The following is a 26,055-nucleotide window of genomic DNA, read 5'->3' as shown; positions in this document are numbered from 1 at the left end:
TTTTTTTTTTTTTTTTTTTAGTTTTGCTCATTCTGGTTTATTATTTCTTTTCTTGCTTTGATAGTCAAAAGAAAAAGGACTGGCATTATATAAAATCCAGAGATGCTGAAAATGTAAAGCCTGATTCTACTGCATGCTTGCAATGTGTGCAGAGCTAACAATGTGTCTGTAGAATTATTCTAAAACTTTTAGAATCTAATTATTGATATTGGTACTTACCATAATCTCCATCTTTTTCCAAAATTCTTCCAGTTTAGCCATAGGTTCAAACCACCAATCAGTGCACTTCCTATAGCGTTTGCCCTGAAACCAAAACTGCCTAAGCCATTCAAATTCAACCTGGAAAACAGAATATATATAGGCAATAACATAAATAATCTGTGTTTATTATTTGGAATTACTGCAAATCTGTTCATATTTGTGTTGCTACTTATAGGACAAGGAAAATGAGAGTTTTTGCAATAACAAACAGCCTCCAAATGTAATTTCATGTATATACACTGCAGCTTTTTATATATTTTTGCATGTGAATTTATAGTCTGAGCCAAAGATCACCAAAAGTCAATACAAAACCATAGACTGATTATACTTGATTTTGGATTAGGCCTCTCTCAATTATAAAGAAAAATCATCTGACAACACTAGACACCTTTACCTCTGAACGGGTACAGCAGAGATTGCAAAGGCATAACCCATGAGATATTGTGACAGCCATTACAGGTGAGAAACTAGTCGAGTTCTTGTTAGACTTTATGGCTAAGTACAGATAGTCAAAAAGCCTGAGGCTGAATTGATTCAATCTTTGCAGGTTAGACTGAACTGAGAAGCAAGTGAACAGACATTCAACTTTTGATTCTGGAAATGCAGCCACATGCCTGCAGGGCCTCAGGCAAGAAGCCAGGGGGTCCTAGAGCACACCTGCCTGCTCAGCTGGAGCAGACAGCTTGGGTCAAGGCCAGCTTGCTCACCCTGTGAGGGGGATTTTGCAGGGGAGGTGCAAAGCATCCTGGTATGCTAGAGGACTGAACTTGAATCTGGAGGGGATCTGGGACAGAAGTTCAATAAACCAGTTTAACCTAAATCAGTTAAGTCTGATATGATCCATCTAGGTTTATCTTAAACTAGTTTGGGGCATTTTAAAAGCAGTTTATGTGCACTGAACTTCTGTTGTGTTACAGATTTGAACCAGTTTCTGATCACTTATACCAGTTTGTGTGTACTTCCTGTCCCTAAACTCTCACATTAGCTGTTCTGATAAATTACCAGAGGAAGACTGTTTATTCAAGCCTGTCTCTTGTGTTGGTGGTTTTCATGATATAGATACCTGAACTGAGACCACAAGATCATTTCAAAGACATGAACAAAAACTGGATCAGTACTTAGCTGCACTGTATTTGAAAGAGATCTAAAACAAAATACATTATTCCTAAATCCAATTTCCCTGACTTAGGGGGTCTATCATTTACTGCTGCAGTGAGTGGATGAGTTTGCTCCCTTCTATTAGATCTTCATTCACATAAAACAAGCTCCCAATTTCTTATAGCAGCTGTGCAGAAGAACGCACATAGCTAGAGTTAAAAAGGAACCTCTCAGCTTACTGCATCACCGAAGTCACAGATTTTGGATACTTTTCTGACTCTTACATTAGCAAATCCAGTACCATAAAACTATAATGGATCATGCAGGCAGCCTTGAGGAAGTCAGATAAGAGAACATTTCTATATCAAAAGTGAATTTGAAATTCTTTAAAGAATTTTTTTTTGTTAAACTTGAGAATTTAAGCCTTTTTTTCTTTCAATTTGCTAGGCACATTTCTATTTACAATAATTAAAGCATTTTCATGATACACTTATAAAGCCATCTTATAGCAAAATACAAATGTGGTGTCACTAGCAGAGTTTACAGTGGAACACTTCTAACACCAGTGATCTTAGACATTAGAGGGCCTGACACATCTCAAGAAATCTTTATCCGAAAGGGGAAAAAACAGCTAAGTTGCATGCTGTATAACCTTGCACCTTTGACACATTACAACAGAAAACCTGCCTGCAATGGGTTGTTCTTAAATGTCATACTTGCACATTACCTTTAGGAGAACGTCATCATAGTTATAAAATGTGAAGACCACATAGCCTACTCATAAATTTTCAAGCTTAGTCCTTCCATTCATCTAATGTCTTTCTACTCTGTAAATCACATTTTTATAGCGATTTACAGTCCTAGTCATTTAGAATTTTGTATTTATCTTTGTTATGGTAGTTATGTTTCACACAGACTCAAAACCACTTTAATCTTCACCTGTTACCACAAAGAATTTTTTGTTTTGTTTTCCACTACTGAACTCTGTGGCAAACAAAGGGTACTTGTAAAGGAAACAATAATGAAAGTGGTTTAAAGACTTCACCTAAGAACACCTTTCTCCGAGGATAAAGAGAAGCAGTTACTAAAGTCTGAAAGTGTTTTTGTTGGTGCTACTTCTTTGATATGTGTAACTGATTTCAATAAAAGCTGTTTAAACAACAAAGCTATACAGACAATATTAAAATAACTCTATTGGAGAAAAAAGACATCAACAGGATTAGAAGACGTTAGTTAACAGAAGTAAATCTTAAATGTTTTGAGAGGAAGGCTGCAAGCCTAGCTCAGATTTCCTTAGTATACAGGTTTAACAACACGTCTTTCTTAATAAAGTTCAAGTGAAGTTTATTGCTCTTACAGAATTAGCCATATATGAAGTGTCAAGACTTATTTTGTCAAGCTTCTCTGGGATTCATTTTCAGGTGTGTTGAGCTTCTACAGCTTTCACTGACTTTAAACACTTTGTGCCCAACACCTCTGAAAATTCAGCCCAGGGTTGTGTACATATGTGGGCTTTTATTTGTTGCTGGCCTCTTTCAATAAAAAGGCTGTAACCTATAAAGCTTGGCAACCATAATGTTTCAGGAAATAAATCATAGAGGGCCATTAATCAATGAAGAGTTCTGCTTAAAAAAAAATCGATGTTACAATATGGCCCATTGTGACAAGAATGTGAATTTAGTCAATCTGAATTTTGACTAATTATATTGATTTGTCTGCTTGATCTATGTAAATTCAATCTCATTTAAATCTTGGCACCTTGGTTACATTTTAGATGCTTCTTGGCAGTAATGGAAATTGAGGCCTCACATTTACTCTCCCAGCATGAATGTTGCAAGTAGCTCCACAGTGCTTAGTGGCTTATGACTTAGAAGTGCTGTGTTCTCTAGGTTTGAGATAAAGTTTAGTAGTAAACTAGTTAATTTTGTGCAGGAATAGCTTGTCTCTTTAAAGCTCAGTGTACCAACCATGCCAAATTGTGACATATGTGCTTATTTAATGATGTGGACTACTGTTCACAAGAGCTCTCAAACTGAGTCCCGAATTCATTTTGTCTCATGTCTCAACTTAGCCTCTCTATAGAGTGAAAAAAGGGTTAAAAGTCAATCATTGTTTTACCCACTAAGTTAGTCATCAAGCTGCCTGACACATGATCTTGGTGAAACAGTCCAGGCATGCAGCATTATTTGGTTTCCAACACAGGAACCAATGGCCAGGAGACTGACTGCAAAGGCATCTGTGTAGGCAGTGTGACACACACATTACATCTTTATGCCTTTGCCTAGCTATATATAAAATATTTTGTTTTTGTAAACAGAAAAATCTTTTTTGTAAACAGAACAGGTTTTGTAATCCTGTGAATGAAAACCCCTTTTTCTTCCTTAATTAATACATACTAGTTCACATCACCTCACATCCATAATCATGGAGAAAAACAAGAGACAGATAACTACTGGCTGCTTTCCAGAAGCCCCTACATTTTATATTCCAAGCCTCTCCTTTTCTTCCCTTTATTAAAATAAAGCACCTCTTTACCATCTATTCTTGGATCAAATAAAGTTACAGAGATATCTCAACTTACCTTTCTACTTCCTGCCCTTTCTATGCATAGCAGAACAAAAAAGTATCAGACTCAGACAGGTTTTAATGAAGTAGAGGCAAATATATGCAGTACAAAAGCAAAACCTGTTATATAAATCATTACGTTTATAAAAGACCCTAGAATAAAGTGAATAAATAAGGCAAACAGATGAATACAACCATTCCTAAAGAAGGAATTCATTTTAAGTCACAGTATTTCAAGAGAAATAGAAACAAAGAGCCAGCCATTCTAGATCCATTTGGATTAGTTGAGGGAGGATACTATTCACATATCAAGATCTGAACTCAGGTTAACAGTTGCTGTGTTTCATCTCTGGCTACTTTCTCTAATGTCAGTTTTACACTGGAGACCCAGGCACTGTGGGTAACTAAATGGCAAACAGGCAATATATCTATCTATCGAGAGAGAGTATACTTTAGAACTTATTTTGATGAGTGTTTTCACTGATGATTTCCACCAATAAAAATGAGATCAGAATGAGACCTCATATGTCTAACATCAACTCATCTTCAGGTTGTCCTTTAAACAATGATTCAAGGCCAATTTTAGGTTTATTGTCAATAGTGGGTAGTAAAAGGCCAACAGCACCATTTGACATTTTGTGAGCTAGTGGCTCCTCAGTCAATTATTTAAAGGTATTGGTTATTAAATGCCATCTATGTAGGTGATCTATATTTTCTCTCTTTTGTACTAGCCAGCCACCAACTGTGCTGTCATTTCACTGTGATGTGCTAAAACACGCATTAACCTTCCTTTTGCTGTGTACATCACCAGGCTTCTCAGCAGTGACCTGAGAGTTTAACAACAATAAACTCTTTCAATTTAGCTAGCTGAGGCTTTTTTTTTTTTTTACATCACATTACACTGAGGGCTAAACTCAAACTACTTTTGCCATCGGGAAGGATTTGAGATATGCAAGAGTAACTGCACCCTGACTAGAGTTAGATCAAAGAATTCAACCTTAACTTCAAATCTTCTAATCAAAGGACTAAACCAAAAATCAAGTGAAGCCAATACCTTTGATTCTGTCAATTTAAGTACTCATGTGTATTCTTCTGAAACGCTTTTCATATGGGGCCTGATCCTAAAAAAACCTCCAATCACAAAAAAATCTGTGGGACTGCTCCCACTCTCTGCCCAATCCAGCAAGCCCTCAAAGTAATTCTGAAATCATCTCACCCTAACAAAAACCTGTTATTGTAGCTCCAGATCACTCAAAACAATGGAATTTCTGTGCTCATCTGAAATGCAAAATATGGGGGTAGGGGAGAAAGGGTGAGACTGTACATTGGTATAAGTTTTTAGACTATTATATCCATTATCGTTTAAATAATCTGCCTGGCAATATTGTTGTTTTTTCTTTCCCCACCCCGCACAAGGTATTTACTTAACAGTGGCTTTTCCCCAGTTCTCTTACAGCTCCATTCTAGATGCACTGAGTAGCTGTACATATTTTTGGAAGTCAAGAGCTACATCAGTATGGTGAACAACTCAGCACTCAGTCAGCTCTGCCAGGCCATTTATTTCAGTATAAATTACTACTGACGAAACAATCACCTGTTTGCTTAAAGGGAAGACTTAATTCAATCTGTAACACTATGCATTACTGTTAGGATACTATATCCCACAATTGTTCAGGTAATTACTTCTATTCTCAATATTGTACTTTGCTCACAGATACACTTGTCACCGTACTATTTGTTCTGGAGTTAAGACAGCCTTCCCTATGTACTGCTTTGAAAAATCATCAGCAGATAGTGCTAATTGAGGGTGCCATTATTTATAATTCTAAGCTACATGCTGGGAGTAAAATGGTTGTGTGGACAAATCCAAGTCACAATGTACTTTGCAGTACTGCAAAATACAGACCTAGAATCTATTTTAATGAAAGGCACTATGACACCCAGGGAACTTCAAGTCCAAAGAAATCTAACATCTACTACATTATCCATCAGAGATGCAACCTAAGGTTGCATTTTCTCTAACAGTGGGATCTTGTATCAAGATATTCAATGCAATGATTTAATTTTAGCAATGAGTGTAAGCCTATGTTCAGCTGTAGGATATATATTTCTAGTTCCTAAGAGCTCCATGATGACTTCATCTGAGTTACTGACATCTGATATCTAGTATTGATAAGCGTCATCAATATAAAGAGAAAATTTAGAAAAAGTCCTAAAAGCTAGTAATTGCTATTTAAACTATTGTCTCTAAAGTACTGCTTTACAGTAGTATTTAAAAGTAAAACAAGGCAACATTACTCCTGAGAGTCAGAAATAATTCAAGTAGCATATATGCATTTTAAAATCAATTCAAGTCATACTCAGAGATGAAGTTACAATTCTTCTGGGGAGGCCTATGTCTGAACCAGGAAGTAAACTGCCCATTAGCAAAGATACATGGGGACAGAGTTGTGTTTTTTTCCTATACACATCTTACATTATAACAACCTACATGTTGTACTGGGCCAGGAAACTGCAGAAATCCACTCATATCTAGTATAAAAAGTGAAGAAGCTTCTATTTGCAAAAGAAAAGGCCTGTATTATTCTCTCAAACATCTATGTTTCCAGTTAACTTTGATAAGCAACAAAAAAAAGTGTATCTACCACAATGTAACCACAGATAACTTGCCTATTTGTGTGGTAAAAAGAACAATGTCTAAAATAGTACTCTGACATATGGAATTAATCCCTTGAATAAAGGGATGATCTTGAAAAATATGAAAGAGGGCGGGTGGTGATCCTCTTTTCATGTGGAATATGGATCCAATGTTTATTGACTCTTAAGTGTGCAATGCATATAGGCTAACCAGAAAATTCTGCTAGTGTATATATAGTATATACAGGATACAGTATATATCATATGTGTAACAGGAAACAACACAAAGCAATATTACCTAGGTAAATGCAAAGGCCCAGATCCCCACATGATGTAAATAGTATACATCTTTTAAAAAGGCTGTGCAAATTTAGGCTGGCTCTGAACAGGCCTAGCTATGCAAACGACGTATGTCTACAGTCTTACCCCTAGGCACAATTAATATTTTGTAGAGCACTGAAAATACTAGCCAGCTTTAAAATAGGCCAAAAACTTTTTGGATTAAAACTAAGAGAAAAGAGATTATTTTGCCATTTTTGTCAAATGTGCCACGGTAGCCAAATATTTGTTCCTCAAATTTTCATGAAGATTGTGAGTTTGTTCTACTACTCAGTGAATACATATTCTGTTGTATGAACTTTAAAAAACAAATCCTCGAAAAGAGTGTTGTAAGTACATCACTATACTGTATGTGAAAATTAAACACCATGCTTGTCCCAGTGGGTCAAACAAACCCAGTTACACCAGTAGGAATCCTGACTACTATAAAATCTATGAATACAACAGCACTGTAAGGTACCACTGAAAATGAAAGCACAAATTGGTAAAGTAATGTTATATTGTTTTATATTAACTATGAAGCATTACCTATTTTTCCTATAGTGTTCACTACTCATGTCTTGTGTCAAAATCATCAGAAGTTGCAACCAAAGACAGCTCTTTGGACAACAAAACAACAAACGTGTCAGTCTGTCATTTTGAAGACCTTAAAAAACACTGCGGACAGTATTCTTTGTGGCAGTTTTCAGATGAAATTTTATGAAAGTTTAATTCAGCTTCTCAGAAGGAACTGCCATTTTCACAAAAAGAGTGCAAACTTTTGCCAATTTCCTAAAAAGGCCTAATGATTTGTGTCATATTGCAACTCTTCCCACTGACAAAAAGTATTAGAATAACATTTTCAAAGATACCACAAAATTTTATATTTCTCTCTAAACAGGGCACTGCTATTTTCTATCCATCTTAACAGGTAGAATCCACCTTGGTTTGCTAAATATGTCCATTTGCTAAGGCTCTCAACCTGAACAAACAACTTTTCAGAGCTGTTTGGACTTCAGATTCCAGGCACATGCAGCTATTCACCTGCAGGATCCTCCACACGGGATCAGGAATCTGAGCTACATTATTATTATTCCTAAGAAGTAGATTTCTTACACCTTTTCTTATTAAAGAAAACTGTAAAGTATATTCTCTCTCCCATCACTGTGGTCACATGGGTCTTTTTGAAAATGACTGGATGCTACTTCATTGTTTGAAAAACAGCTAAACATGCAAGTGTCAGACTTGCTCTTTTTCTTTAATTTAGCTATTTTCTCCTTTTTGGTAGAGTAGAACAGAAAAGGAGAAATTAATCAAATTGGGCACAATGAGACTGATCTGGCTCAAGTTATTCTTTGAATTAACCAGCAGAGGGATCCAAGTGAAAAAGTCCTCCTACTCAGAACAAAGAGCACCAACTTTACATTTATCCCAATCGACCCCCAAAAACAAGAGTCAATGATACTCAAAGAGTTTAGTATGACATTGTGCAAGTTGTTGAATAGCCTTAACTTCCAGTCATGTTAGCGCCACACCTGCTTCCCACACCAAGAAATAAGGCTTCACCTAGTCTGCAGGGCTTCCACTGTAAACCTGCCCCTCACCTCATTATGAATTCCTTCTACTTCCTTTACAATAGTGACTTCCAGTGATTTCAAAGATAAAGCCACTGATTCAGAATCAGCTTGTAAATTCTGCAGTGCTGTCTCACACTGCTTAAAAATGTACTCCAGGGTCCCTCTTGAGCACTGTAAAAGCAAAATGAAAAAAATATAAATTTATAGGTAATTTGGAAGCAGTAATGTTTAATGCAAACAGAAAATAATTTTCAGTGTCAGCCACTGAATCACAATAAACATTTTTTATACAGGAAGAGAAACAAAGTAAGAAATCTTATACTTATTATACCCCACAACATCAATACCATTTATATTTTAAAAAATATAACTCATTAAAAGATACAGTTAAGTCTCAAAAGTAAAGATTTGGGGGGAAATTAATCATTGTGATAAAAATCTGTAAGCTAAAACAATCAAAGACTTTTGAAAATGGCCAATATTCTTTTTCCTCCTCCCCCTTGACAAACAGATTAGTCTTCTAGAGCATTTAACAATTGATCACATCCTCTCTAGTACATGATTCTACATGGAATATGAATTCCACACAGAGCATGAAAAGGGAATATATTAAATGGAGAAAACAAGAACTGTATAGGTTTGATTGTTACCTCTTTAATTTGTTTTTTTATGAACGTAACTTCCCTCAGTGCTGAAGGAACACGTAAATATCCTTGTGACACAAAAGAAAAGGATATGTCTACATCATAATTATTTTCAGTTAAATATTTATAACTTTAGCTAGATCCCCAGGAATAGCCTTGAATAGAGACCCCCTGGTCTCATAATTCTTTGTATTAGAACTTCCCTACTATACAATGTGAGGTCACAAAGGTTTATAAAAACAAAAGTACAAACATCTAAAGGGGAAGCTTCTCAAATTGTGGCAATAAATGTGCATTTTAATGTCAGAACAACACAGTGGTGGGAGTAGTAGGTCAGAGAGCTCATTTTTTCTGCAAAGGAAAATAAAGAACCGTTTTCTTCACACATGCAGTATAATGCACATTGTGTTACAGTTTTATACCAAAGCTCAGCTCTAATCGCCAGGGTTTGTTTTGAAAGATGTAATGCTCCAACATGACTGAGAAATCAGACATATCTTTAGACCACAAATTGCTTAAAGTAAGAAATATTGAGATATCATGTTTAAATTGTAATTCTTTATTTTCTGGTTTATATACGTTTTCTATATATAAATATCAACTATATTTACCAGTTTCATCACTAATTTTCTCTACAATAACTACAAATAAGAGCTAACAGGGAAAAATTAATCAACACTAAAGTGTATACTTCTCACTCTCTCATACACACATATGCAATAATAATGCCTTTTTGCCTTGCTATGACAAACAAAAATTATTTTTTTAAATAATTGTTTCAGTACATAATCTATTTTTTCTCCCTTAATCCCTTTCTTTTTGCTTACCATAGAAAGAAAATGTCTGATAACAACGGACAAAATTAAAAAAATAAATAAAATCCAGACTCACAGTGATAAATATCTCTATGCTCCTTTAAATTCATACAGTTATGACAGTTAGGAGTAGCTAAAGAATTAAAGCTAATAAAGAGCACCTACTAACACTTTTTCTGTGAATGGGCTGTGGTATGTCAGGGCAAAGTTCAGACTACGGGCTTTGTGCCACCTCTCTATTTTCATGTCCAGTCCTAGAGAAACTGTTGGCTCCAACTAAAAACAGTCTCATGGCTACACTCAGTTGCTCTGCCTCCCGGGAATGCATTTTGAACATATCTCCCTCCCACCTCTGTTACTAAAACAACCCTTATATTGGAGCTGAGGTAGCCAAAGGTAAACAAAGATTAAATTTTTTTTTTTTATTTGATTAAAATTTTTTGCATGTATTTAACAAGTTGGTGAAATATAGTACAGAAGTTGTTGGAGAGGTTAGGTAGGCATAATCTCAAACTTCTTTGCTCATAAACAAAGAAAGTGTACCTAGTCCCATAAAAAAAATCAATGAGACGTCTTCCAGGACTAGACTCAAGTATAGCACATAAAGTTCCCAGGAAAAGTCTAAGTCATCAGTAAAACTGTGAATCATAGTTTAAAACAACACTGTGATCCTATATTCACAATGTCTGGCGCTACTAATAGTACTGAGGAGCAAAAAGCAAATCAAGTTTCTCCCTCCTACTCACCTCTGCCACTCTGTGAGTAGAGCTGAACCGAGGTGGCCAGCCAGCCAACACACAGTGCTGATGTGTCATATTGAGATCATCTGGGGACAGATTGCAAAATACAATCAATTCCTCTCTATGGAGAAAATTATATTAAAGAGAAAATTTATCCCTGCCATATTTAAGTGCAAGATAATGTACACAACATATTTTGAATAGAAAACAAAGAACCTTGTTTTATAATACGTAGCTTTTAAATAATACTACTCCTTTGGGTACAGACAGATGTAATAACTACCAAAAGATACTGAATAAGTATCAAAGGTATATCAAAAGATACTGAAAATAAGCTTTTACAATCCAGCTGTTAAGTCTACATGATTCTATGCAAATGCAAGTGTAGGAAAATTTCTCCAACTTTAATCCTGCTTTATTTAAGAATGAAGTTGGGCAATATAGTTAACTGATATCAGTACAGGTACTGTGCACACATAACAGCTGATGCATGCTCCTGAGCGGCAGCTCCCCTGACCCTCTTAAACAAGCTAAAATTACATTTGTCCATAGCCTTAGATCTTTTATATTTATCTTCACTTGTAGATCTCAAGTGCTTAAAAGAGGAAGGTAAGAAGATAGAAAAAAAATGACAGACACACATTAAGGCTAGGTACAGACATCTAGGGAGGTTAGATCACATTCAAAATTTTCACCCGATCTAACTTAATTCTCCCAGGTGCAGACCCTATGCTTAGAGTGCAGACAGAAGTGCAGCTCTCAGCTGTAACTCAGAACAATTTCTGCAAAGCTTTCTGAGTTACAGCGTTACCCCAGAACAAACAGAAGTTCACTGTTGGCTCCAGGGGGGCGGGGAGTCTAGATGCCAGCCAGGTTCCCTTAGCAATGGCCACAGCTGTCTGCCAGTGCTCACTGTTTTCAGAATGGGAGGGGGTAAAGGGCAGCACAGGTAGTTCATTCTTGGGGCTTCCCAGCTGGTATTGAAGGGTGGTCTGGGTAAATTGAAGCCTCCACACCTTAGGGAGGCTCCAATATACCTGCCCCACCCTCCAGGGGGCCAAAAACCACCCTGACTGAACTCCCTTCACTTCCTTTCCCCTCCCCCTCCTTTGTAAAACAGTAAGAGATTGGAAGCTCTGGCAGACACAAGTTACAAAAGAGGCTACATTTTGAAATGTCTTTATCTGATAACTTCATCCAATGAGGGGTCAGATTTTCAACCAATCCACCATTTTTGAAGCTGTCTGGAGCTGTGTACTTGTCTGGCCACAGCTAAAAAAATGCTTTCTGTGGCTGGATCAGGCAAAAATTGTAACTTCTGCCTGCACCCTTAGATCCCTAGTTAGGTCAATCTAAGTGCTAATTGTACACAAGTTCATGAAGGTAAGATCATTCTAAAAATGACTGACCCACTCTAAATTAACCCTACCTCAGAGGTAGCCTAACTTAGATTGGGTTTGGGGAGACAGATTACACTGAACTGCTGTACAGTTTCCAGTGCAGCCCAGCAAGCTACAAAAGCCCAGCCACTGGCCCGAGCCCCAGCCTTAGGGCTGCATTTTTTCTCCCCCCATACCCTTTGGCACCAGGCTATTTTTAGTAAGTTGGGGTGGGGAAAGGGGCAAGGTTGTTCATCTGAAGGTGGGGGGAGGGGGAAAGCAGGGTCAGGGAGCTTAAAATACTCCAGGGGGAGAAATAAAATGCAGTCATGCTTTAGAAACTTGTAAGGGTGATACAATGAGATTCTGCATTTGCTGTCTGCCAGTGACTATCACTCAATTCTCTCACATTTCTCAGTTTATAAGAAAGAGGAGGCTTCCCTCCTATGCCCCATAAGAGAAGTTTTACAAAATATATCTAAGGCTAGAAAAGACAAGCCAGAAATATTGCAACTTGTTTAATATAAGTAATAACCATAGTTGGCTGAACATCAGAATTCTTGTCCTGGGAATTACCATTTTTAAATGATTCTGGAAAAATACTTTTAAAATTTCCCATAGAACAAAAATTGTATAATAAATATTTTTTAAAATAATTTAGAACTCTTTATGAATTGTTATAGATCAGATTGGTTTTGATTTTGAAACGTTTAGAGCCTGCAAAATAGGTTTATAGAAGCACTTAAAATAAACAAATGGAGTAAGCCTAATGCACCAATGTGGGGAGCTCTCATTTCAACAATTAAAGAAGACCCAAAAAGGACAGACAGAGAAAATGAAGAAGGAAGTGTTGACCATCACAGAGTAAGAAAGATGGAGGTGGATGAGCAGTAAGAGAACAAGAACAGATAAAAACCTAGGAAAAAGCCTGGGAGGGAAGGAAGAACAAAAATTCTAGATTTGATTTGGTGGGCAAGAGTGAGACACCTAAGGAAGACAGTTTTGGCTACTGCTTTTTCAAGATGTGAAACAACAAATCAAGGAGATGCAAGTTAGAGCAATAAAAACAGGAGATAGCAGAAGTATGAATAGAAACAAGGTGAGCAACTTGCTGTTAAAATAGTGTAAGGATAGTTGAATGTGAGGGAAAGAGCTGGAAGTAAAAATTACCCCAAGGTAATAAGCGTGGGTATGAGAAAGTAGAAAGTGCTATTTTCAATAGCAATGAAGAAGGCAGGCAGGGAAGGGGAGGGAGTTAAGATGATGAAAAGTACTGGTTTTGTCCTGCTACGCTTGAGCTAGCAGCAAGACATCTGGGATGACGCATCTGAAAGAATCAGAGATGCACAACAGTCTTTAAGTCAGATCAGAGTTGAAAGGTAGTTCTGTAAGTCACCACTGCTAATACTGCAAGATAACTGGAATGTGAAAGGCATAGTGATCATCCAGCAGAAAGAAAAGATGGGACCACAGCTAGAGAGCTGCAGGATGATCACAGCAAAAGGAAGATGGAATAGGGCTCTGGTTATTCAGCTGTGTAAGAAAGGGCTATTTTCAATAAGAAAAGGCCTACATTTTCAATTACAGCTACTGAGTTAAAATATCAGCTTGAGTCACCATCAAGACAATGTGATGTTTGAAAGTATCAAGGAACATCACACCACCACATAAATATGAAGCACATTCATGGTATCAAATTTGCATACCCCCAGAAAAATGAGTTTCCCCAAATTCTTAGTCACTTTTGAAAATTAAGGTCATGAGCATTTTTTCTGATCATCATATTTTATAAAATTCAATGTCCTAGTGTATAGTAGCATGCACCGTGTGTAGAAGCTTAATATGCTACTCCTTCTCCATTAATGAAAACAAATGTGCTTTGAAACTTTTACTATACTTTGTAAGAACTCTGAAGTTCTCAAATTGACATGTGCATGATAAATAATAATTTAGCTGGATACGATTTATTAGATGTATTTAATCTAAGGAAAAACAAGCTTTCTTCTTGTACTGGATTTTATAAAAGTTTTAGTATCACGGATATCAGGAAAAATGCAGGTGGGTGATTTTGTCCTTTAACTTTTCTGTTGTTCTACAACAGAAGAAAACATGAGGACATAATGCACAACCATAAAAGGGAGAAAAACCAAACAAAACCACCCCCTAACTGTATATCCACATAACTTTGTATAATTCCACTGACAAACCACTTAAATATCACTAGTATATAACATTTGTGGAATGAACCATTTTTATTTCAGCAAACCATGACATCATTAGTCATGCATACATGACCTCTTTTGGCTTCAAAATTATCACCTTAAACCATTCAGTTCAAGGAGAATAAAAAGACTAGAGCTTAGGTCCTTCTGCTCTGAATGGTAACTGAGTTCACTGCTTAAGCAAAAAGAAGGAAATTATTTGACTTGATTTCATTTGGAACTTCTGTTCATAAGGACTTAGGTCTAGAAGAGGAGGAACATTATGGGTAAAGAGTCAGTTACATTAGTGTGGATCCATAAAGAATACACAAAATACATTGGTGGGGATATGTGAAGAATAAAGAAAAATCTACTAAATATCTTTAGGGGGGAAAAAGATAAGGAAAAAAAACCTGCCACAGAGAGTGTCAAAGGATAAAATGCCAAATCTTGCAAATGCCTTGGAAAAATCAAGTCTGTATTTTGGGAAGCAAAGTAAAATAGTCATCTATATGAAGAATCAGCACAAGGCGAGAAGATTGCTTAAATATTTTCTTCCCCATTCAGTACCAATTAATTTAGTGCAGTCTGTAGCACATACAGCATTAAAAGTATTACATTTTGATTTGCACCTTCATTCAAACCCTTGGCAACCCTTTCACTGTAGAGCTCTCTCTTCTTGAAATTGCTTCCAACTGTCTCTAATCCTTTATGACTTTTAGAAAGAACCCTATAATTTTAATTTAAGAGTTTATAATTCATCTAGAACTGTAATTGTATAAAAATGGTTGAAGCTTCATGGATCATATGTCTCAAAGGATATTTGAAAAATATATTCCAGTTCTTAAAAGATTACTTCAAAGATTTTCTTGTTTTATATAATGTGGAAAAAATGCCACTTGTTAAATGGGACATTGTACAATTGGCAGCAATACCATTTATTTAACAGAACATCACATACAAATTATTGTACCATGTTAAAGGTGAGCCAGAACTGCTGCCTTTTTACCTGACCACCCATGCCATGTGCACCACAGCTTTCTTACAATATTCAGATAACATACAATACATATGGGAACACTACCAGTTTTAGTTTTGCATAGCTATGATCTGATTGATAAGATCTGCAAAACTGAAACAATAACTCTTCAGCTCAACTCTAAATGATTAATTATCAGTAAACAATTTCAGATACTAGTCCTGCATTGGGACCATGGGAACAGATCTTACCCCTGCAAGAGTCCCACTGAATCTGTAGCAGAAAAGAGTCAGTGCTGAGAAATAGGCATAATTTCCTTTATACCTATATATTTGGCAACTCCGTTTTTTAATGGATTTCTTGTTCTCCCATTTCCACAACTTTCTCCCTGCCAGTTTTCAATGACTTCCTTGCCACCTTGATCCACATCCCATTATAGAAACTCTGGCTCAGGCAATTCCACACAAGATTTATTGAAAGAAATTAATTACACATATGATTGTGTACAGGTGGCCAAAGGCACCTTAGAAAACAAACAGAGATAAAGGTAGCTAGCTGTGTAAGTCTGAAGTCAGCCAGAAAGCATGGCAGGGAGGCATATTAAACTACTCTGCCAAACGCTGTCCAGTTCTAGAAGGTGCAGAGTCCTTTCAACTCCTATTGAGTTCACTGAGACTACTGTGCTAGTAGGCTCCTACAATGAGTAAGGGCTTACATGATAAAGTCCTTGATAACTAATATGTAAAATTAGTTTTTACTTATGAGGAATGAGGTTTGTGGCAGAAACATGAGCGTGACCATACAGGTCCAGTCTCCTTCCTCCAAAAAGTCTTGGGCCAAGGGGACAGGCCTTAAATCTCTCATCTTCTCCATGGGAAAACGCAAAAAGAATAATCTGGCCCCAATCAAGAAATACATTTAGTTTTAAATGAGAAAAGTGTACACAAACAAAACCCAGAATGAATTAAGAGACTGAACTAAACAAGATGTCAAGGATTTGCCAAAACACATGATCAAAGTTTGGTAACAACAAATATCTTTCTGGGGTTCACAGTCTTCCTAATAATCAAGGAATAAAGCATTTGGATCAAATGTGGAGTAGAGAAAGCAAGAACAGGGTGAAAAAAACCACACTCACAATGCCAAAGAGCACAAATAGTTCAAGTTAATATGTGGAAGTACAGGCAGATTAAATGGCTATAAATAGTTTAATGAGCCACTACATACATGTGGAAGTGTTTCCATTAAATACTTATCTCTAACCACAGCCCAACCCCTGCAATGTGTGTGCCTAACTTCTGGTTCACGCAAATAATTTCTGATACTCCTTGAACTATAATTTGTTCAAAAAGAAAAGAAAAGGACGCCATCAAGTTCTTCTTCAAGCTGCTGTAAACCCCTAACCTTCAAGCCCATTTGATCTATGGGAAACAGCTGTGGAAAAGTTAATATTCACCCTTTGAAAAAGTCCAGAATGCATTTTTGTTAAGTATGTTTTGAAGTCACAGTAGGGAAATCAGTGAAAATTGTAAATCTGCTTGCAAATCTGGTTGCATCTAAGTCTAAGATTAGGGGAAAGATTCCAATTTAATAGTAAGACCATGACAACCCTAGTTAAGCATGCTCTAGGGCAAAGCAGATGGGGCCTTTCGCTCATATCCACGCATTGTGGATTTATTGCATGTACCCAACACGTTTTGTATTAGACACCCCTTGACTGTGTACTTGAGACAGCAGGGTTCAGCATGCACTTCCTCTGCAGACCAATATATTATTCTAAATTAGGCTAAACTGTTTCCGTTTCTTAAGTGATATAAAGTTCAGGTTTCAGTTATCAGGCAGCAGGTTTGCAGTCCTTCTGCATGACTATTTTTCCATGTTAGGGAAACCAAAGCTGAAAAGAGATAATTCCATATTGAAACAAACTGTCTCTTTATTAAATCAAAAAGCTTTTTATTACTATGACATCTTAACTAGATTAATATCACTTGAGATTTGACAAAAAATATACAGATTAAAATGTGATTTAATAAAATTGTGAATTTTATCTGAAGACAAGGTGAAAAAGCAAGTGCAAGTCTATCATTATAAGATCTCATTTTTAACAAACTCTACTCAGGATAATAAAGAACGATGTTATAGAAATGTCCATGGGTAGGGGGAGGGCCCCAAAGGGGCACTAAAATTCACATTCTGAAAGACTTCTTTTTTAAATGGGGAATTTGCAATACTGCATAAAAAACACTTCAGAGGCCTGTGGAAACAGTACATTTAGAATCTCATTATTAACATTTTTTCTATTACGATGGCCACAACCAAAGTACAGTGCAGAACAACAAAATTAAATGGAAGATTCTTTCCTTCTAGGCTAATGGAGTTTCTGCATTTTACAATCTGCATTTGCAGGTGTCATCATTAATAATATTAATATTCACTAACTTTTCAAGCTATGTTGTTTATGAGACATCAGGCTACTTTCTGTGTACAATAAACTAGAAACAGTGACAATATCCAAGTACCACTGCAGAATAACTGCTGATAAATGCTGACTTGTAGGTGAAAAATCATGCATGGAATATGGTATCTTTCACCAAAAGGCCTAAAAAAGCTTATGTAAAATAGTTACGTATTGTACCATTTTCCAAATGGGAAAACAGACATAGTGACTTGCCAAGGTTACACAAGTCCAACACAATTGGGAGAACTACCTTCAAATTCTGTCTGTCAGTCCTACACTTTGCCATTGGGTGATGTCAGAATGGTGAACCATAAAGTAAACAACAAATCCTTTCAGCTTTTTCACCATTTTTTGTAATCATAGTAAAAGCATTTTTACACATGCTCTTGGACACGGCGCCAGGCACTTTAACTAGCGTGCTGTGCTAATTAAAAGCACCTGTGTATCACACGTATCAGCAGCCCCACACTGAAAAAGTGGCAGTACAGTGCTTTGAACTAAGGCTCATTGAATGTGTTTTATTTCAAAGTGCCCCACAACCATTTTGTCAGAGTGGAGATGCACCATGACGCTGATACATGTGATGCACAAGGTTGCTGGAGCGCGTCAGTTTCCGTGCTCCAGCAGACTCAATTAAGTGAGTCTGCCTCAATGCGCTGGATTTCCAGCACATCAAAGCAGGCTCCCTGCATGTGTAGGAGCCCATAGCTTACTGAGAAGATATGATACTGGAATGTGCACTATATGCAGAATCCCAGGATAAATTAACTAAAACTTGGTTCTTGCTACCACTTTACTTCTTATATTTATATAATTTAAAACTCCAAATATTTTGGATTATTCTCTCAGATACCAGCTCCCAACATGTACTTTCTCTTAAAATAGCAACTTGCAAACGAAAAACCATGAAAAGATAAAAATGTGTTAAGGATGATATAAGTGCCTTTAAGAAATCTATTTCAACTAATAAAAACTAATAAATTAGCCATGATTTATTAGAAACGTACCAGGGGGTTAGACATTTCTGTAATAATTTTTCTGTTTAAAAAAAAATAATCAAACATATGTTTCTCTTAAAAATGCAAAAAGGTAACTGTAAATGATAGAGAAATCTAAAGGAGAGTACCTAACATCCATTCCACAGATGTCCAAACAGTAGTTGCTCTGAAATATTGGTTGGAAAGAATGATTTAACTGGAAAAAATGTTAATAGGCCCAGTTTCTTCACCTCAACATGATCAAGATGTTCTTAGGTGTTAAATAAAATAACATTGTGACCTGTCCTTTATACAACATTTCCAAACAGTGCCTGAGCTACAGCATAAAGTTAACTCCTATCAGGGGAATAAGGAATGGCTTTACCATTTGAAAAATTAGTCAACTATAATTTACAGTACTAGAATGAGCTCTGTACAAAAAACACTGAAGATAAACATTTCATTCCACAATTTGTCTTCTAAGTATGCTTGCCAACAAGGCTGATTAGACACAATTTTTACAGTCAACAAGAATTAGATGATCATACCTATCTGATGTTAGAACAATAGCACAAAGATGGATCTGTAGGCACTTTCAGCTGCCACATATCTTTCACTTTGATTTAAGAAATGTCTCTGGCTGTTAGTCTATTTCTTCTAACAAATGCAAGATAAGCGAGGCATATCTTTTCTAGCACAATACTAAAGGTTTTTAAAGAAGTCCTTGATGTGATCTGAGAGCTGCTCAACTTTGAAAGTATTTGAAGAACTCAGACACTACTTTCTACTACATATGCACTACTGAGTTAACCACAAGAGACAGGGCTGTCCAGAGAAGCTAAGGACACAACTTAATACAAGATGTCTGTGGGTAGTGTGAACAATTTTCTTCCTTTTTTTTTTTTTAAAGGTTTAGCTTTACTATATAACAGAGTGGGAAACAATGTAAAGGAAGAGGGGTGCTTCAATTAAAGCTTATCGAAAGAGCTTTAACTCAAGCATCATTTGAAGTGCAGAGATGCCGATACACGAGTTGTGGTAGTGCTTAAATTAGAGCACCTTTTGGAGCCACTAGTACAGGCAATCACTGTAGTGTCATAGATGAGATGTTCCTGGTGGGATACCATTACAATTCATATGGAATGGGATTTAAATAAAGGACGGCAAGAATAAAGATCTCGGTCTTGTTCCTCTAAATCTCATTTACATTCCCAGACTTTATACCCTTGCTATGTTACCAAAACAGGAATTAAAAAAAATGGAGGAGGGGGGAAAGAATGGGGATGGGACAACAAGTATCAAAGGTCTGCCCAAAACTAAGTGGCCCATTGGACCAGCATAATTGGCTACTGTTTCTGTAGCCAATGGAAGACAAAGAAATAATATGTGTCTACCATCATAGCTAGCTGCTTTTTATTACCTAGCCCAAATATCCAGTTACCTATTTACAGCTGGGTCATTTGGAGGCAGCCTTCAATATGATTCTACAAGGACCTTGAGCTCACACCTCAGGACCTGCAGTAAAAGCTTAAGCACTCTGCCAGCATACCCCTTATCAAAGCTATAGCAGTGTAGCTACAAAAAAAAAAAACCCAGAAGCCCAATTTTATTTCTTATTTTTTTTACTTTTCACATGATAGGACACTGGTTCTCAACATTTTTAGACTCCAGGCACCCCTCAGAAAATGCCAGCTCTTAGTTTTCACTCATTTTTTGACAACAGAAAAATAATAGAGTAATTCTTTTTTTTTCTTTTTTCTTCAGAAAGACCACGGCAGGTTGGAATGCTTTTGGATTCTAGACCCTATCTGAAACAGGAGACACTGGATTCTGTGGTGGCGAGAAGCCCCCACAGGTGCCAAGGGGGCTGGGGGAAACCCTGTGAGTCCCCCTGGGGAACAAACAGGCCCCCCACACCCCAGAAAACTTATCTTTTAGAGCACGTCCGAAGCCGGAACTGGAGCCGCGGCTGCGTGAGCTGGCATTACGCTGGCTCTTTAATCAGCTACTCCTGAGGCAAGGGAGCGCCAGGTTGATTGTGGCAGCTGGGTACACTGCTGCCAGAAACTTAAAAACCCCACCAGAAGATGGCAGGGGGAAGAGAGGGAGAGAAAGCCAGCCGGGAGCACACCAGGCAGGCAATGACTCCTGAGGCTGGCAGGATCGTAGCTGCAGATGCTGCACCTGCACTTAGGGCAGAGGGAGCAGCATCCCGGCATTAGGCTAGGGAAGACCGATCCCCAGCTGCCTGAATTTCAGATTCCATAGGAGCATCTCTCTACATGAGAGAGAGAGAAAGACACAAGACCATGAGAGCCCAGCCCTCTGGCACTAGGGTCTGGGGGCTCCAGTTGCCCTAACATCCAGGCAACCAACCAGTGCCAAAGCTGATGCCTGACCCCTTAGTAAAGGGGTTAACAGGGACGGTGGAACAACAGAAGCAACACTGAAGCGGTTGGTGAGTGGATGGGGTGTAGGGAAGGCATAGCTCCAAGGAACATTGTGGCACGAACATGAGTACCTCTGTCACCAGGTCACCCGAGAAGAATGCCACTGAACCCCTTCTTTCACCCAGTAACAGCAAGTTGTGGCAGGGGAGTTGAGGGGGGGCTCAGGTAAAGGGGGACAAGACAGTACTCACCACGCCCACTAAAGACACCACAGATCCCTATCTGAAATCTCTGAGTTTATCTTGTGAATTGTACATACATTTTAACAGACCTAACAGTGCTAGTATTGCATGGCACTCCGCAGCACCCTTAAAAGGATTTCATGGTAAACCAAGGTGTCACAGCACCTGGGATGAGAATCCCCATTGTAGGCATTGGGGCTCCTTATTTAACAATCACAGCTCAAGATTCTCCACTCAGTTATGTATACCTTTAGTAAATACACAATACTGGAAAATGATATACTTGAATATATACTGGCCAAAGTATTAACAGCATGACCAACACCAATACATACACTCATGCAAGCCCAAGGCAGTATAAGGAAACATCATGACACATCAAGGTGTCTGGAACTTAAAAAGAGAGGGAGGGAGGGAGAGAGAGAAGGAAGATTCTTTGCTAGTACACAGGTATAAGTCATTCTGCTCCCTAGACTTCAGAGCTGGAAAGATTTTGTAATAAGACAGGTATGTAGTAGGACTGTGAGAAGCTTCGGTCCCTGATTTGATTTGGTGGAGATTTGCCCCAATTTGGTGGTTAAATCTCCAAATCCAAATTGAATCAGGAGACCCTTTAATCTCTCCAAATCGAATCGGAACCCTCCGAATCGATTTGGAGAGATTCAGAAAGATTTGGCGATTTAGACATAGACACAGCTTTAAATATTTTTTCTATATACCTCAAGGTACCAGGCGGCTCGTGAATGCTGCAATGCTGGGGCAGATGGAGCATCTCACAGAAGCACAGGGGGCTCCCCAGCACGCTCGGCAGAAGACCCAGAAGTGGACCAGAAACTGGGGAGCCCCCGTGCGCCTGTGGGATGCTCCATCCACCCCACCATCATAGTGTTTACAAGCCGTGCCTGATACCTTGATGTATGTAGAAAAAACATTTAAAACTGTGTCTATGGCCGAATCACTGATTCTCCAAATCAGCATTGAATCTTTGGATTCGGCCGAATCGAATCGGGGACAGTGATCCAAATCAACGAATCGAATTACTTCCCCCAATTCAGGCCAAATCCAAATCTGAATCTAATACAGCCCATTTCACACACCCCTAGTATGTAGTTATTGTTTCCCAGGACAACTATGTACAGAAAAGAGGAAGAGAGTGCTAAAAAAGGAAAAAACCTTCAATCCCATCTGTGTTGAAACCTAGCCTAAACTGGTATTTTGTGCACTATCTAAGGAAAGGCTCAACAGGCTGTGCAAGATAAAGAATTGTGTACCACAAAGAGGAATACAAAGCAGAGAGAATGAGAAACACCAAAGGAAAAAAGGAGATAGGGTGATTCAAAATACATAGACAATATAATTAAAATGACACATTTTGACCAAAATCCTCAGCTGTTAAAAATCAGAACAATCCTACTGACGCCAACAGAGGCAAGATGATTTATACCAATTGAGAGCCTAGCACTCTATTTTCAACATACATTTGTCTTGCTAGTCTTTGAAAATTACCCAGCATAAAGTAGCAGTCTCCTGGGTGAAGGGGTAATGCTAATCCAGGTGTTTTTATGTCCCATGCAACCTTCAGCCCCACATGCCAAACAGCTGGGTCTCGCCCTCTCAAATCCTCTTGTTGATTTCTGTTAATCACAGGATCTAAAAAGATGAAAATGGGGAGTGGGGAGATGGAACAAAACAAAAAAAAAGACAGGATTAAAGGCATACAACACAAAGTTGGTTTTAAGAGTACAAGCCCAATTAAGTTAGGTACCGGGTCCAATTCTCCTTTGACCAAAACCTTGGGGGCAGTCATTGTACTCTTTCTACTGTAATCAATGTGGGTGTAAAATGCTACTATATCAGAATGGTAGGATTTTGCACCAAGTGTTGAACTAGCACAAATGTTTATTCAGTGAACTGGGGAACAAAGAATCAGGACAAGTTTTTCTTCATAAGCTGGAATACTGAAATAATATTCTGGCCCACTTCTAATTCATATACAGATAATTAAACCCATATAAGTATTCATGTTAACATAATATAGAAATGGTTACATAACACTTAGAAGGGGAAAGAATTTCTATTACCAGTTTGGGCCAAGTGTTTCAAAGCACTTTACAAGCAATTACATTTTTCTAATCATTATTATTCTACCTTTACCACAGCACAAACTGAGGCACAGCAAGGCTGGATGATCTACACACGGACACACAATAGTTCAGAGCACTGAGGAAAGAACCTTTGGACCCTTTTTCCCATCCTCTTCTCAAATTATCAGACTACTGAAACATGATAGACAGCATATGCAACAGTCAATGAAGCTTCAGGACAATTGTCACTGTATGTTTTTATCATTAAACAACATGACTGTTAAGATACAAAAAAAAAAAAATCACAATAATCCATTACAATGGAAACATATTTAGAGCTTAATCCCTAACTACAGTTATTTTCAGAAGCTTAGAGCAATACAGTATACAGTCAAAGATACAGTTGGCATTTATAATATAGTACTTGGAAGCTATGCTATAATAGTTTTATGGCTAATGTAACAGCATTTTGTCTGGGGAAAGATGAAGCTTTAATGAAAAATTGGCACTGAATTGCCCTCAGTGGTTAGTAATAATCAACAACTGTATGTGGCATACCTAATTATTATTTTAAAATTATTAATTGGCTGAATATATCAGTTTGATTGTCATTCAAGATGTGCTTTGCTGTAATGATTTTTGTAAACTTAAATGCTTAATTATTTTAAAACAAAAATTACTCAAAAAAAGATTTATAACTTTCATTATTCTACGCACACATAAAGAGTAGCATTGACCTCATACTTTCAAAATATTCAAGTCATTCATCACATATGGCTATCACAGTGTTTATTTAGTTGAGGGAAGGCCTTAATAGTTAATAAAGTCCCAATCATTTTCCAGGTGATTTAAATTCGGCTTAAATTCTGGAACCAAAAAGCAAAAACGAAAAATCCCAGAAACTAAACCTGAAGCTACTCAAGCAAAACACTCATGGTAAAATCAGCATTCACATCTCTGTCCCTAACTGCTGTTTTTTCCATTTTGCTGACGCTTTGGCTCAAGATCAGCACACTGCTCTAGGCTCTTCTATCAAGGAGTACTCAAATGAGAAAACAAGAACTAGCAAATACTATGAGAAAAATCAATACTAAAGTCTTTCAGGGGCTTTCCCATTTTCTGACCTGTTCAGATAAATCGTAACTTAATTTAAGAAAAAATGCTTTCTGAAAACTGCAAATGGGATGGCTTTCAAGGCATTTTTAATGCAATACATCATGGATATTATAAAAAAATACCCTTTGTGGGTTAACTCTGTTATGCTTCTTTCCCATTCACTTTGGCAGCAGCACTGTTCACAATATGGCACCAATAAAATATAGAACTACAATCAGAGACAACAATTTCAATCAAAGTTTCCTGGGGTCTCCTCATAAATCCAGCACCTTTGGAATGTGCTCGTTAAAATGACTTATTTTTTTTGCAGTTTGATAAATTTTTTATTGCTTAAGTACAGAGTTCAAATGCAGCTCATAGACTCCCTTTCTCTATGTTCCCAATGAGTGCACCTTATAATTATCTGCAGCAATTGAAACTGATTATTCATACCATGTTATTTTGGAAACAAATGGAAGCAAGCTGCTACTTGCTTTTAAATGTGAGCTACCCCGAAGTGACAGAAAAGGCTTCTTAACATCTGTAGTATATCCTTAAGTTCTGCTGGCATGGACAACTTATAAAAGTGTGTGTCACACCTTAAACAGCAATAAGCTCATATATTAGCTTAGACAACTGTGGTTCTTATGTAAGTGAAAACATTTGGATATTTCCATTTCTACAACTAAACTGTAGGTACTATTGAGTAAGTCATATGGGCCTTGCATATCCGTAGCATTGTTAAGTCTAATAGATTGTTATTTATTTTGAAACAAACTATACAGAAACAGCCAGATTTGGCAATATTTAATAATAACACAACGAAACTTACCTCAGCTATGGACCCCACCCAATAAAGGATTGCAGAATTTGGCTTGCAGGAACTAGGTTGCTCACATTCAAAATGAAATGCTTCCACAAAGTAACAATTGTTTGCACTGGTAGCACAGCATCCAACCCATAATTAAGGAATCAATTGTCCAAGGGAAAACATTGTGGCTAGAGTAAAATTTGGCCAGGAACCAGGCCTGACACCCTAAGCTGGAATTCCAGGGGCAGCCTAAACCCCAAATCTTGAATTTGCCCTTACTGGTTTTGGGGTCATGACTGGATCCAGAATAATAAAGGGGCTTCTTTCTCTAGTTCTAATTTGCTTATTGTCCCATGATCGCGGAAGTCTTACAAATGTAACTGACACTAAGAGGCTTGTAATTTGGAAGAAATTGTAAGAGTTTTTGGCATGCAAATTCAAATGCTCCTCATTTCATAGTTTCATAGTTTCTAGGGTCGGAAGGGACCTGAGTAGATCATCTAGACCAACCCCCTGCCATGGCAGGAAAGAGTACTGCAGTCAAATGACCCCAGCAAGGTGTTCATCTAACCTCCTCTTAAAGACCCTCAGGGTAGGAGCCAGCACCACTTCTCTTGGAAGTTGGTTCCAGATCCTAGCCGCCCTGACCGTGAAGTAGCGCCTCCTGATATCTAGCCTAAATCTACCCTCTGCCAGCTTGTGACCGTTATTCCTGGTCACTCCTGGCAGTGCTCGGGGGAACAGGGACTTCGCCAGTGCCTGCTGATCCCCCCCGCCTAGTTTA

The 26,055-nt window shown here is 37.7% G+C and overlaps 1 protein-coding gene across 5 annotated transcripts in view; it reads right to left on the bottom strand.

Moving 5' to 3' along the window:
- Positions 1 to 26,055, bottom strand: part of FTO (FTO, alpha-ketoglutarate dependent dioxygenase) — a 491,290-nt gene that overhangs the window by 321,141 nt on the left and 144,094 nt on the right. For all 5 annotated transcript variants that reach the window (XR_002095427.1, XM_019505724.1, XM_019505721.1 and 2 more), the window contains exons 4-7: positions 22,788 to 22,931; positions 10,662 to 10,741; positions 8,484 to 8,627; positions 220 to 339 (exon numbers count right to left, since the gene is read on the bottom strand). Coding sequence is in view for 4 of the 5 variants with exons in the window: in XM_019505724.1 (XP_019361269.1) it covers positions 220 to 339; positions 8,484 to 8,627; positions 10,662 to 10,741; positions 22,788 to 22,931 (488 nt within the window). In the remaining variant the exon portion in view is untranslated. The remainder of the gene's footprint in view (positions 1 to 219; positions 340 to 8,483; positions 8,628 to 10,661; positions 10,742 to 22,787; positions 22,932 to 26,055) is intronic.

This window comes from Gavialis gangeticus, unplaced genomic scaffold, assembly GCF_001723915.1.
Source record: "Gavialis gangeticus isolate Ggan-Ray unplaced genomic scaffold, GavGan_comp1, whole genome shotgun sequence".
NCBI classification, from domain to species: Eukaryota; Metazoa; Chordata; order Crocodylia; family Gavialidae; genus Gavialis; species Gavialis gangeticus.
Note: the sequence above shows the minus strand (reverse complement) of the source record. Positions and strands in the feature narration are given on the sequence as shown.